General features: G+C 42.7%; 1 protein-coding gene across 2 annotated transcripts in view; it reads left to right on the top strand.

Moving 5' to 3' along the window:
- F13A1 (coagulation factor XIII A chain) overlaps positions 1-12,135 on the top strand; it is a 177,765-nt gene that overhangs the window by 129,152 nt on the left and 36,478 nt on the right. For both annotated transcript variants that reach the window (XM_066376973.1, XM_066376972.1), the window contains 2 exons: positions 6,306-6,409; positions 7,803-7,891. In XM_066376973.1, coding sequence (XP_066233070.1) covers positions 6,306-6,409; positions 7,803-7,891 — 193 coding nt within the window. The remainder of the gene's footprint in view (positions 1-6,305; positions 6,410-7,802; positions 7,892-12,135) is intronic.

The following is a 12,135-nucleotide window of genomic DNA, read 5'->3' as shown; positions in this document are numbered from 1 at the left end:
AGGGAGTGGCCGAGGACCCTCAGACAGACACAGCTGGGCAGAGTAATCGGACCTCAGGGTAGCAAATGAGATTCCCAGTGGGCCAACCCAAGGTAACATATCCTGGAAGGAGGAATTTAAGCCCCTTGTCCCCAGCATGCTGATGGGTTTTGACTGATGCAGAACCTCTGAGTCTGGGGGAAGGCATCTCTGAATCACTGTGGACACTTTGATGAAGACACCTGCACAGGATGCAGCTGCAGTTCACTGTGAATATGGATATGAGGTCTCCTTGAGGGGGGAGGACAGGCTCACTGTGATGGGCAGAGATGAAGTCTCTGTTTGCCCTCACCTTGGAGAAGGTTGGTTTAGTTGCCTCGTTATATTACAATGACAATGGAAATGGAAACAATTTTAAAAGAAAGGGATGGTGGCACTTATTAGGGTTATGAAAGGTATTTCAATGAAAGGCTTCTCTCTTAAATGAAAGCGTTATTCTGAGTGCTTTTGCTGGGAAGGATGTCAGATTTAATCATTCTGGGTGAAAGAACTCTGGCCATCTCTTGGCTTGTCCCCACCAGAATGCAGCCCCCAGAGTAGGGAGCAATGTCTGATTTAACTTATTTTTGTTTGTTTTGCCAGCATGTAACAGGGTGCGGAGTATAGAACAAAAACTTAATAAATGGAATTGCTTGAAAAAAATTTTAAGTGGGTCCTGGCTGGTTGGTTAAGTGGTAGAACATTGGCTGGCATGTGGATGTCCCAGGTTCAGTTCTGAGTCAGGGCACCCAGGAGAAGCGACCATCTGCTTCTCCATCCCTCCCTCTCCTTCTCTCTCCCTCTCTCTCTTTCTCTCTTTCTCCCTCTCACAGCTATGGCTCAATGGGTTTGAGCGAGTTGGCCCCCAGGTGCTGAGGATGGCTCCATTTAGCCTCTGCCTCAGGTGCTAAGAATAGCTCAGTTGCAGATGGGCAGAGCATTGCCCCTACAGGGTTTGCCAGGTGGATCCTGGTTGGGCACATGCAGGAGTTTTACTTTCTATCTCCCCTCTTCTCAGTTAAAAAAAACAGGAAAGAAATATCTCTTTGAATATTGTATTCATTTTTTATTGCTGCATAACAAATTACCAAAAACAGCAGCTTAAAACAATACAAATTTATGAGTCGGAAGTTCGGGCCACAGGTTAACTGGGACCTTTGCTCAGGGTCTCAAATAATGGCAACCAAAGTGTTAGGTGGGACTGTTGCTCAACTGATGTTCAGGGCTCATTCAGGTTCTTGGAAGAACTGAGTTCCTTGCAGCTTTAAAACTCATATAAGCAGCTATCTTCTTCTAGACCAGCAGTCTAATGTCTCTGCTGCTTTGAGTCTCTGGCTTGTCTGTCTTTGACCTCTAGACCCACATTCAAAGGACTCACATGATTAGGTCAGACTTTAATTAACTCAAAGTCAACAGATTAATTATCTTCATTGCATCTGCAAAATCCTCTTTGCCATGTAAAGTAATATAATTGCAAGAGTGATATAGCCCATCTTATTCAAAGATTTCAAGGGGAGAAAATTATACAAGAGTGAGGGCCATTTAAAATTCTGCCTTTCATACTTATTTACATGCACAATGACATGTACATTGTAAATGGTGTTCTGTAGTGTGATTTTAAGAATTAATATGCCACAGATATCTTTTCGGTTTAATAAATATAGATCTGCATTTTTATAGCTGAATAGTATTCTATTTTCAAATAATCACATAGTGAACAGTTGGGCTTTTGCCCACTTTTCCTTCTTACAAATAACACAAAGATGAACATCCTTATGCACTTGCCATTGCATCTGAGGGATTATTTCCTATATGCAGATTTCAAGGAGAAGGGTTTGCTGAATCAAAGGATAAACTTTGGTTTCAATGCTGTGACATTGTTTCAAGGGTCCCCAAGCAGTGCATAGTGCTGTTTTTTTAGTGAAGCTCTGTCTTTGGTGAAGACTTTCTGGGTCCTTTGCACTGAAACAGCTGAATTATTAGCATTCTTGAAAGGAAATCCAGAAATCATTAACTGTCATTGCAGGAAGCACACAGAAAATACCATAAGGAAAAATGTGTTCTTCACTTGTCATATCCCTCATCTACTCCCCAAAATGTTATTTTCAACTTGATTAAATAACTCTCAGTGAAATGGGGACTTTGTTTTAATTTTGACACTGCTACTTTAGAGGAAACAGGGAAGTGGATCTCTTTGAAAGTTTGTAACTTTTTCTTTTAACTTTAAAGGGAAACTGCTCACAGCTATAAAATAAGAAATGACCTCTCAGGAAGCAAGTAGATTTCTTAACCCAGAGAGTAGGTAAATAGAATTCAGAAATGTCTGTAATTATTAGCCTCTTTCATAGGGAACTTGAAATATTAAAGACAAGTATGTATACCTAGAAATACTTGACATCCAGCCAAAAAGAAACCCTTGTGACATGGATGGCCCTGAATACATTTTCTCTGGTCATTCCTGAAGAGAAAATAGCATGGCAGGTAAAAAAAACTCCATGACTTCAAATGTAGCATCCTCTCCCTCTGCTCATGGCCATTCTGAGAGCATAGCCATTGGCTTTCCATGCTGATGAAAGCCCAGCCCACTGGGATGCACAGGCAGTAGGTGAGGTGGGCAGCCCCCTGGGATGCGAGGTGGTAGCTCATAGTTAGTGTATCCATCTCTTTCACTGCCTACAAGTTCCTGACCCTCTTATCAAACCCTTCCACTCTAAATATATAGATGAGGCCTTAGTCATAGGTTAGAGTGGAAGAGATCACAAATAACTAGTTAAATATCATAATGAGGGAAAAGCAAGCTTTTCGTACCTCCTAGTCATTTGAAACAAAATATTATCCTCAAATAAAAGTTTTTATCTGAGATATTAAATGCAGTTTGTTTAACTTGTCCAAAGCTTAACCTTGCCCATGATATTTAAATTTAAATAAGGCGATTCTGGGGCCAGTTAATCTAGGTTGATGATATATTGGTGAAAGCCAAAGTTGGTAAACACCACACATTGTAGGAAGCAGGACTGTGTCCATTTGGGATTGCAAATGTTTCATTGCTGTGTTTTGTACATCTTTCCACCTGGTGGTGCAAATGTCACCATTCTGAAGGGCGGCTAGCTGTCATTGTTTAATACAGTGACCTTTCTTCCAGCTTCAGAGCAGAGATCGAGGCTCTGAAGTGGGAACCAACCTCATGTTCCTGCCCCAAGGTCTCCACATCCTGACCCTGATCTGCACCTGCCCCTCCCTTCGCCACAGACGAGGCCTCTCCCCACACCTGTCCATGGTGCTGCTCTTCACTTCTTGCTTCCTTGATATTAGAGCCTCTTTTGTCTCCACTTCTCTTTATTCTCTTTATCTGCACTGCTTCTTGACTGGTTTTTCCTCTACAAGCATGACAACCTCTGCTAATGTAAAAATAGTCAATTTACACTGGGACTTGGCCTTTGTCCTGAGCTTCCCACCTCACCCACTGCCTGTGCGTCCCAGTGGGCTGGGCTTTTGCATCATTTCTAGCCATTGCTCTACTTTCTTCCCTTCATGGGCTAAATCAATTGTTTTCAACTGTTTTACGCTTGAGGACCCGTGACCTAGCCAGCTGTAAATGGAAACACAGAATGATCAAGTTTTATTTTCCCACACATAATAGTGCAACACGGTAGAAGCTGGTGCTTAATTTCCAGACTCTACATGTTCGATGCATTGAATACTACAGGCAGGATTTTTGTCTATTGTGCATGATTTGTAAATGCTCTTCATGGTGCAAAAGGTTGTTTCAATGAGCCTAGAAATTCCAAAGATATCTAAGACAACCTCATTAGTACTTTCATCAATGATCCAGGCTGATAAGTGGCAGTCATCCTGAGCATAAGGGAACTTGACTAAGATCACTGGGTCTGTAATCTTCATACACCATCAAGGTGGTTAAGTCATTTGCAGACCAGCACAAAGTTTCTGGCTGGCTGGCACCAGACCATGGACCAGCGGTTGGAAAACACTGGTCTAGATCACTCTTGGGGGAGAAATACACACAGCATATCTCCTTATCTGGCTCTTACCTCCACTGTCCTCCATCAGCAGTAAAAGACCCCAGGGACTTTCTCCTCATTAAACCGTGTGTCACATGTGTATATAAAAATGCCTCCTGGTTTTTATCTCCTGGATTTGCCACAAGCAATCAAGCTTATCGTGTCCAAAATGAACTTATCACCCACCCAACACTGCCCCCTCAACACACACCTTCTTCCCTTCCTCCTTCATTTCGTCTTGGTGAATGGAGCCATCATTCTCCCTGCAAATGGGAGTCTTCCTCAGCCATCGAATTCCCTCATACCTCCACAAGCCAGCGGTTGAATCTCCCGATGGCACCCGCCCTCTCCACCATGATAACCCCTCTGTAGTGAACACAGTTTTCAGCCATTGCAACTATTGCAGTATTTGATGGTGAGGGTAGGGGAGATAACTGGAATCAACTTCCCATATTGCCTCTTCACACACCTTTCACAAATACAGAATTACAAATTTAACTTTTCCCAGAATAAAGCACAAATAATATTTAATTCAGGATAAAATAATTTCACAACCTCATCCTTACCTATAGCATTACTCAGTGTTTAAGAGCACAGACCCTGGAGTTCTGTGTGACCTTAGGCAAGAACCAACCCCTCTATGCTTCAGTTTCCTCCCTTGTAAACAGGGGATAATAAATAACAGTGCCCTTCTGATAGGGCGCTAAGAACATCTGATGTGTTAATATGCAGAAAAGCTTTAGAATGATGTCCGGCACAGTGACATGCCATCCCTCACCTGCCATCCCTCTTCTTCTCTCGTACCCACATATATGAAAACAAGCTACCCTCCAGCCGTGGCGACAGCATGCAGTGCCTCAGACACACTGTGTTTGCTACTTCATGCTTCCACAGCTTGTTCTTGCTTCTTCTGTTAACCTGATAAACTCCCACTTACTCTTCATGACTCAGTTCAAGTATCACTTCTACTGTGTAGCCTTCACTTATGCCCTGAGAGCTTTCCACTGAGACCTATCACAGCCCAGAAGAATTTCCATTGTATCATGCATCACATCAGTTATTTTTAAAAATCTGAGAGTTATCATTTTTGAGCACTTACCACACATGCCAGGGAGTGCTTTTTTATCTTGTTTAAGCCTCACAGCAAACTTATGAAATGTTTGAACAACTGGTTTACATGTCTGTGGTTCCTCCTAGACCGTGAGACTCTTAATGGGAGAAACCTGTGTTCTGGTCTTTGTTGAATCTCCATTGCCTAGCATGGTGCCTGACAGATAGTAGGTGCATAGTTAATTAAGAACTTCTGAAATGATCCAGTCAAAGTTGAGCTGCACTCAGAGAGAGATGGGAATAAGCACGACTTACTAACGTTGAAAGACATTTAGGAAAGAGATGGATGACAGATCTGAAATTCACCGGTGCTATAAACAAAGGCTGCTTCAACTTACCTCGCGCACCATTAAACTTATTACTATATAAATATTTGCTGTGGTGCGGACAGGTTAATGTGCTCATTTGTTTCTGTACTGTCATATAATGGCAGGTCTTTTCAAGGACATAATAATACAAACCATGATGACACTTTATTCCATGCTCTTGCCTCCAGGGTTACATGCAAAGTTGTGAAAAGTTTGGTATGGCCCTCAGCTTGTACATTGCCCACCTTAGAGATACTTGCCCCAACAATAATTTCTTCTTATTCAACTACAAATGGAGATTTTCCACAAATTATAGACAATTATAGTTAGGAGTTAATGTTATAGTTTTCATGGCAATGGTCTAAACCCATAAACACAAGCTGTTTGTTTTTTTTTTTTTTTTTTTTTGCTTAATTGTTTCAAGTTTATAAATCTAATATACATAAATATTAAAGAAATTCAAAGATGCATCTATTTTGTTTTCCATTAACTTTTCTACCTCTTTAGTGTGTAGTTAAGTTCTGTTCCATTGGGCAGCAGAGAAAGGTTAAGATCAAAACTGTTTAATGCACTGATTATACTCTCCCTGGGGGGACTTGAAGTCAATGTTTTCAGGAGAAGAGCAAGGTCCAGCCATGTGAGTGCATCTAGGTATACTCATGGGAATGGATGTGCCTGGCAAACTCAAGTCTAGACACCAGGGTATCCCTGGGAGTCCTCAACTTAGTTTAATCCATTCCAATGCTGTAATTAGTAGATGGCATATTCTCAAGATGTTGGGTCACTTTTTAATATTTGGAGCATTGAATATGATGGGAAGTTTAATCTCACTGGAGTGATGTTTTGCAAGGAACTACCACTGCTGGAATGAAGCCTGGATGACGAGGCCCGATCTTCCTGTTGGATTTGGAGGTTGGCAAGCCGTGGACAGCACCCCCCAGGAAAACAGTGACGGTAAACCTGCATCCTTCGACGTTTAACTGCTAATCTTCATTTTCTCTTACAATTAGACATGACATGTGGGAGACACACCCAGGGAGAGCCAACATCAGAAGTGGGCTTCCCACACATGTGTGCAGTATTAACCACCTGCCAATCAGGTTTAATTTCATTTCAGTGGTTAGCTTTACTCTACTTTATAATTTAAAGGGGGGGAAGCATACAATTTAACATGTAATTCTTCTACTCCTGCTTTGATAAGCAGTTTTGAAGACAGGAGAAAAAGTAGCTGTGTCAGCACTTCAACTAGGCAATAAAACACACACAGTGGTAAGAGACAGGCAGCAGAGAAAATAAAGAACTCAAAATATTGTTGTATTCCTAGAACCCAATTTCTTTTTCTATTGTATGACTTCTTTCAGAACTGGAGTATGTGGGTATTTGTCATCTAACTTGCAAACTATGCTAAGCAATGAGTGGAAGCTATGACCTTCCCCAGATTTTTATAAAAATCACATCATAAGCTTCCATTTATATTTGACATGATGATAAAAGGCAGTGGCCTGAAGAAATTATGTTCATTTCCTCAGGTATTAATATGAGATATTGGTGTGTATATGTATATACACACATAAACATTCATCACATATTTATAAGAGAATCTTAGTGGGTTTTAAGAAAGAAAGTTCAACATTCTGTGGTGTTCAGGATTATGTAAGGTAGGGTAAAAGTAGGTTTACAGCTGTTCATATGGAAATTGTTGTAATAATTAATAAGTAAAATAAACTCTGTGTTTTGCATACTCATGACTGTAAATCTTCTTTTGCCCCCATCCTACATCATGAGGAGATTTCAGAGATGATTAATAGCAGTATATCTCTTAATAACTAAAGATAGCTGGTTAAAATTTTTAAACTTTGTAAATGTGACCATGGGCCCAAGGACTTCCTCAGCACACACTAGGCATTGGTCAAGGTATGTGATTAGTGTCCAAATTCTCCAGTTAAACTTGACATGTGGTTTTATTGCAAAACGCAAAACAAACAGCAACTCTACCCCTGGGGACACACCACTATTTCCAGCATTCCAGACACCAACCATAATAGTCAAAACAGCATGGTCCCACATTGAGTATGTGTTTGTAGGTGGAAGAAAGGATACAGGAATAGTGATGCCCTGAATTGTTTTCATGGCTCCATATTTTGTTTTGAAGAGACATTTCCAATAAAACAATCCTGACCACACACACCAGTCACCTGCCTCCTGTGGCATGGAAAGCAGTTGTGCTGCATTAGTGACCGACACAAGGAACACTTGCCTCACAGAGCCACCTCTGTGTCATGACCTGCCCCATATCTGGAAGAACTTGAAGACACAAACTCACACTCCTCTCCTCTGTGTGATGCAGGGATGTATCGGTGTGGCCCCGCCTCTGTCCAAGCCATTAAGCACGGTCATGTTTGCTTCCAGTTTGACGCGCCCTTTGTTTTCGCAGAGGTGAGTGACAAGCCAGGGAAAGTGCTGCCTATTGTGCAGCCCCCCCAACCTCTTAACACCTTAAAGAACAAGATACTGAGTTGGTACTTCTAAATTTCCCAGGTGCTACACGTATGCTTGGTGTTTACAAGTTAAGTAGACATCGTTACAGCCTCCAGGTTCTCGATTCCAAGTGCAGTTCTTAGCTAATGCTTTGTTTCCTAGATGTTCTGAGATTTTTCTCCCCTCAAAAGCTTTACTAATCACCACACTCTGTGACTAGGATGAGTAAAAATCTATTATTAATATGCACCAGGCACTGTGCTGTATGGAATGCAGAGGCCTGTGTCCTTAAGAAACTTGAATCTTGATGGGAGGTAGAGTATATGCACATGAACCAAAAGTTAAATAACAATAATACAAGAGCTGCTATGGCACTAACTGTTGGATAAGCTGTGCAGGTGATAAATGATCTTCATTTATACATACAGATTCATTAGCTGAGAAATACGAACCCAAAAACTGAAGTAGGACAGAAAGGCTGTAAGACCATATCTAGGATGGGAGGGTGACACGGGCTCAGACAGAAGGCAAACCCTTTGTGATAGCCATGGTGAGATGAGCCGAGCATTTCCAGAGCTCTGAGAAGGAGCATAGGAATGCTGCCTACATGGATTAGTACCTGAGCTTGTTTCTCAGGCAAAAGCAGCAAGAAAGAAGCCAGAGTAGGAAAGAATTTCAGGCAGGGAGGACGACGTAGGAATCCAAATGGTGTGTGTGGGACATTAAAAGCTACCTATGCAGGCTCACCATAGATGTCAAAAGTATGACAGCTGAAGGAACTCAGGATACTCCCTCCTGTAAATGAGAGTGTCACCATGAGGGAGAGACGTGAGCTTTGTGGAACACAGACTGGATGGGAACGCCATTGAGGTGGGGAGACTAGCTGGAAGGCTGTGACATTACACCACACCAGACAGCACTGGACAAATGGCAACTGAGGGGGAAGGAGGAGGCAGAATTAGAAAATGTTTCAGAAGTACAACAAGCACAGGTATTTAGACAGCAAAATCAGAAATGTGAACCACGCAAAACAAACAGCATTTCTTTCATTATAGTTTCTAGATGCATTGGGAGAACAGGCATATCGTATTTGGAATGTTATTCCTTCAATTTCACTTTGGGATTTTAAGATTTATCCAAACCTCCCAGCTGTCACCTGATAGTCTATGATGTTACGAGAACCTCTTAATAGGATACTGCTCTGAAATTCACAAAGCCTGTTTTTATATTCTTATTATACTTTATTCCTACAAAGGAGAGAAGAAGGAAACTCCCTTCAAGAGCAAATTGTCTAATAGCTGTTAATGCAAATGCTTTTGCTATTATTAAATATTGTTGGGGTGTTCTATACGTCACCAGGATTTGCGGGCAGTAACTGCTCACTCACCCGCGCAGACCTGTCTGACAGTGAACAGTCTGTTGCTCTGCCACAGGCTGAGCTCCAGGGCTGAGTCATTTTTAAGAGCTCTTTGAGCTACTGAGAAGGGGATGAAGAATCTTTTTCTCGAGGGTACCTAAAGTTGGACCCCCCAGGGAGTGACTCTATGGCTCATGGATGAGACTGAATCCTCCCTTGCTACCCTTTTCACCTCCTGGCTGTGTAAGCCCGCCTCTCACCACCCACCCAGACCCGGCAGTGGGAGTTCGCATTTTCTCATCTCCCGGCATGCTGATGTTCTTGGTCATGCTTTACTCACTCTGGCCAGAGCAAGCATCGTGTTTATTGCCTTTTTTGCTCTTTCCACGAAGTTGGTCTTCTTTAGTGACAGCAGAACCCCAAATTAGACAAGGGGGTTGTACATGGAAGGCACCTTATCTTTGTCCCTTTTCCTGTCCTTTTTCATTTTGGAATTTTTAGCATTTCTAGATTCCTTGCAGGGCTTAAAACTTGCTTCTCTCCCTTCCTCCCTTCTCATGCCCTCAGTGCTGGGGTGAGGTTCTCAATTCTGGAGGGCCGCCTGCCTTTTCTCTCCCCAGCTCATGGTGCCCACGGGCTTCCAAAGAGGGGAGAAGGGAGCAAATGATCCTAAAAGTCTGGAGTCATCTTCTGAGTTTCTACCTCACTGTTCCGAAAGTCACACCTTCCCTGGCTCTGGGCCCTCCGGTCTCTGTGCACAAACTGCGTGGCTGCATTCTCAACTTAGAGTTGTTCATTTTGCCACCACTTATTAGATGCAGTCTGTTTCTTTGGCCTCTTCTATTCTAAACTATATATTTCAGCCATTCATTCTAATGACATAAAACTTGGAAATCATCTTCGTCTTCTCTCCTTAACCTTCTTCGGACATCTTGCCAGAAATGCCTTCAAAAGCTGTCAGTCATCAGTCGTGTCTGTGATGGTCATCATTCCGCTCTGAGCTCTGTCCAGCACTGAGCCCTGTGGTATTGCCTGCTAATTCATGTCCCCATCTTATCTGGTCTCCACAAATTAGCCCGAGTTATCTTTTAAAAATGTAAATAGAAACTTGTCACTACCCTGCATCCAACCATCTAACATTCCCACCACCCTTAAAATAAAGTTGAACATAAATTGTTACCAAATTTGATGTGATCTGGCCCCTGGATTCCCTTTCACCCCATCACTTGCTCATTTCCCTCCAGCTGCACTGACCTTACTTTACTCTTCTGGAAACATCCAAGCATATTCTCATTTTGGAGTCTTTGCACATACTGTTCCTTTTGCTGTGAAAGCTTGTCCCCGCTGTATGTTAGGGGTATGTTCTGTTCCCTCACCCTATCCCAGTCTCCATCAGGTCCCCTCCTCAGAGAGGCCTTCACTCACCCCACACACCCCTTGAAATTTCAGAGTCTGCTCTGTTGCTTTTATCCTTCTACCCTGCCTTAGTGTGGATTATTTCTCTCCCTCACTTTTCCCTACTGAAAGCAAGTTCTGGCACATAGTAGTCATGAATAAATTCTTGATGAATGAATAAATCAAACAAGTAAACAGAAATGAATGCTGAGAACACTGCTAAGAACAGTATGTCAGAGAGAGGGGGGCCAGATGACACCCTAAAGCGTGAGCAGGAGATGAGACACAGAAGGCCTGGCAGCATGGCCAGCTACAGCTGAAGGAATTAGGAGCATGAAGTGGGCCTACGGCAGTCGGGCCAGGAAGGCTTGTGGACCAGACAGGTATCCACTGCTTTGGCATGTTCTCAGAGGACCACCACTTTCTCTGCAACTCAACTTATGTGCCCTGGAGTTATCTCAGCTTGGAAACAAATGCACAAAGAAAACTCTATCCTGGGTTCTGAAGAGAGTCTCCATTTTAGTGGTGAAGAGTGGAGCTTCTGGCAGCAGTGAACAAATGTTTCCATTCCACAGGCACAAGCAAAAGCTTTCAGAGAAGACCCTCTACCCTCTGAGCCCAGAACCCCTTTGCTGAGCCCCTGGGGACCTGCACCTCAGCAGTGGCTGTGTAGGAAGTACCTGTGTGTGACCAAGAGGCAGCGGTCTGGTATGGTGAACATAGCACCAGATATGGTGTTGGGATGTGCAGGCTCTGCATGACTGCAGTCCCTTCAAATGTAAGGGTAGGACTAGGTGATCAGTAAGACTCCATTCCAAAGAAATCGGCCTTAAACTAGGGTTTTCATGAGTAGTACTGATCTACCTACCAGTCCTGCAAGGATAGTGTTATTAAACCAGAGACATTCAGTAATTAGCCCAAAATTACACAGCCTGGGTTCAATATTTCTTCCAGCATCCCCTGCACTTATGATATGCAGTTGGTCTTGGGTGGGGGCTTATCACTATTGCTTTTTTAAGACCCCCAGTGACTCTAATGTGAAAATTGGATTAAGAACCACTATGCTGGTGGCCAAAGCTAAAAAGAAAGCTTGCTGGTGTCATGTTGATTGAATAGAACACTTTCAATTCTATTCTTTGCCTCACCCGCAACAGGCATATGCAAAAGCCATTTCTTTTGCGTTTCTTCTCTGCTTTCTTCACAAAGACAATGCTGTTGGGCTGGGCTGAGATTTTTGCCCACATAAATTTCCTAAGCTGTGCTCAAGGGGAGACAAGGATCAAGCCATTCAGATTCTTGTCTCCTGGACCACCGTAAACTGTCGTAAGAGCTATTATTAAGAGGATATTTATCATTATTGTTGCTATAATTTGAAAGTGGAGGAGGGAGCTGTTTGTGCTTGCATGGCTTGCTCCAGAATAAAAGGCAAAATTCTCAGTAAACTCTTTTA

Source organism: Saccopteryx leptura, chromosome 3 (assembly GCF_036850995.1).
Source record: "Saccopteryx leptura isolate mSacLep1 chromosome 3, mSacLep1_pri_phased_curated, whole genome shotgun sequence".
Taxonomy (NCBI): domain Eukaryota; kingdom Metazoa; phylum Chordata; class Mammalia; order Chiroptera; family Emballonuridae; genus Saccopteryx; species Saccopteryx leptura.
The sequence above is the reverse complement of the archived record's forward strand: the minus strand, read 5'-3'. Positions and strand labels throughout refer to the sequence as shown.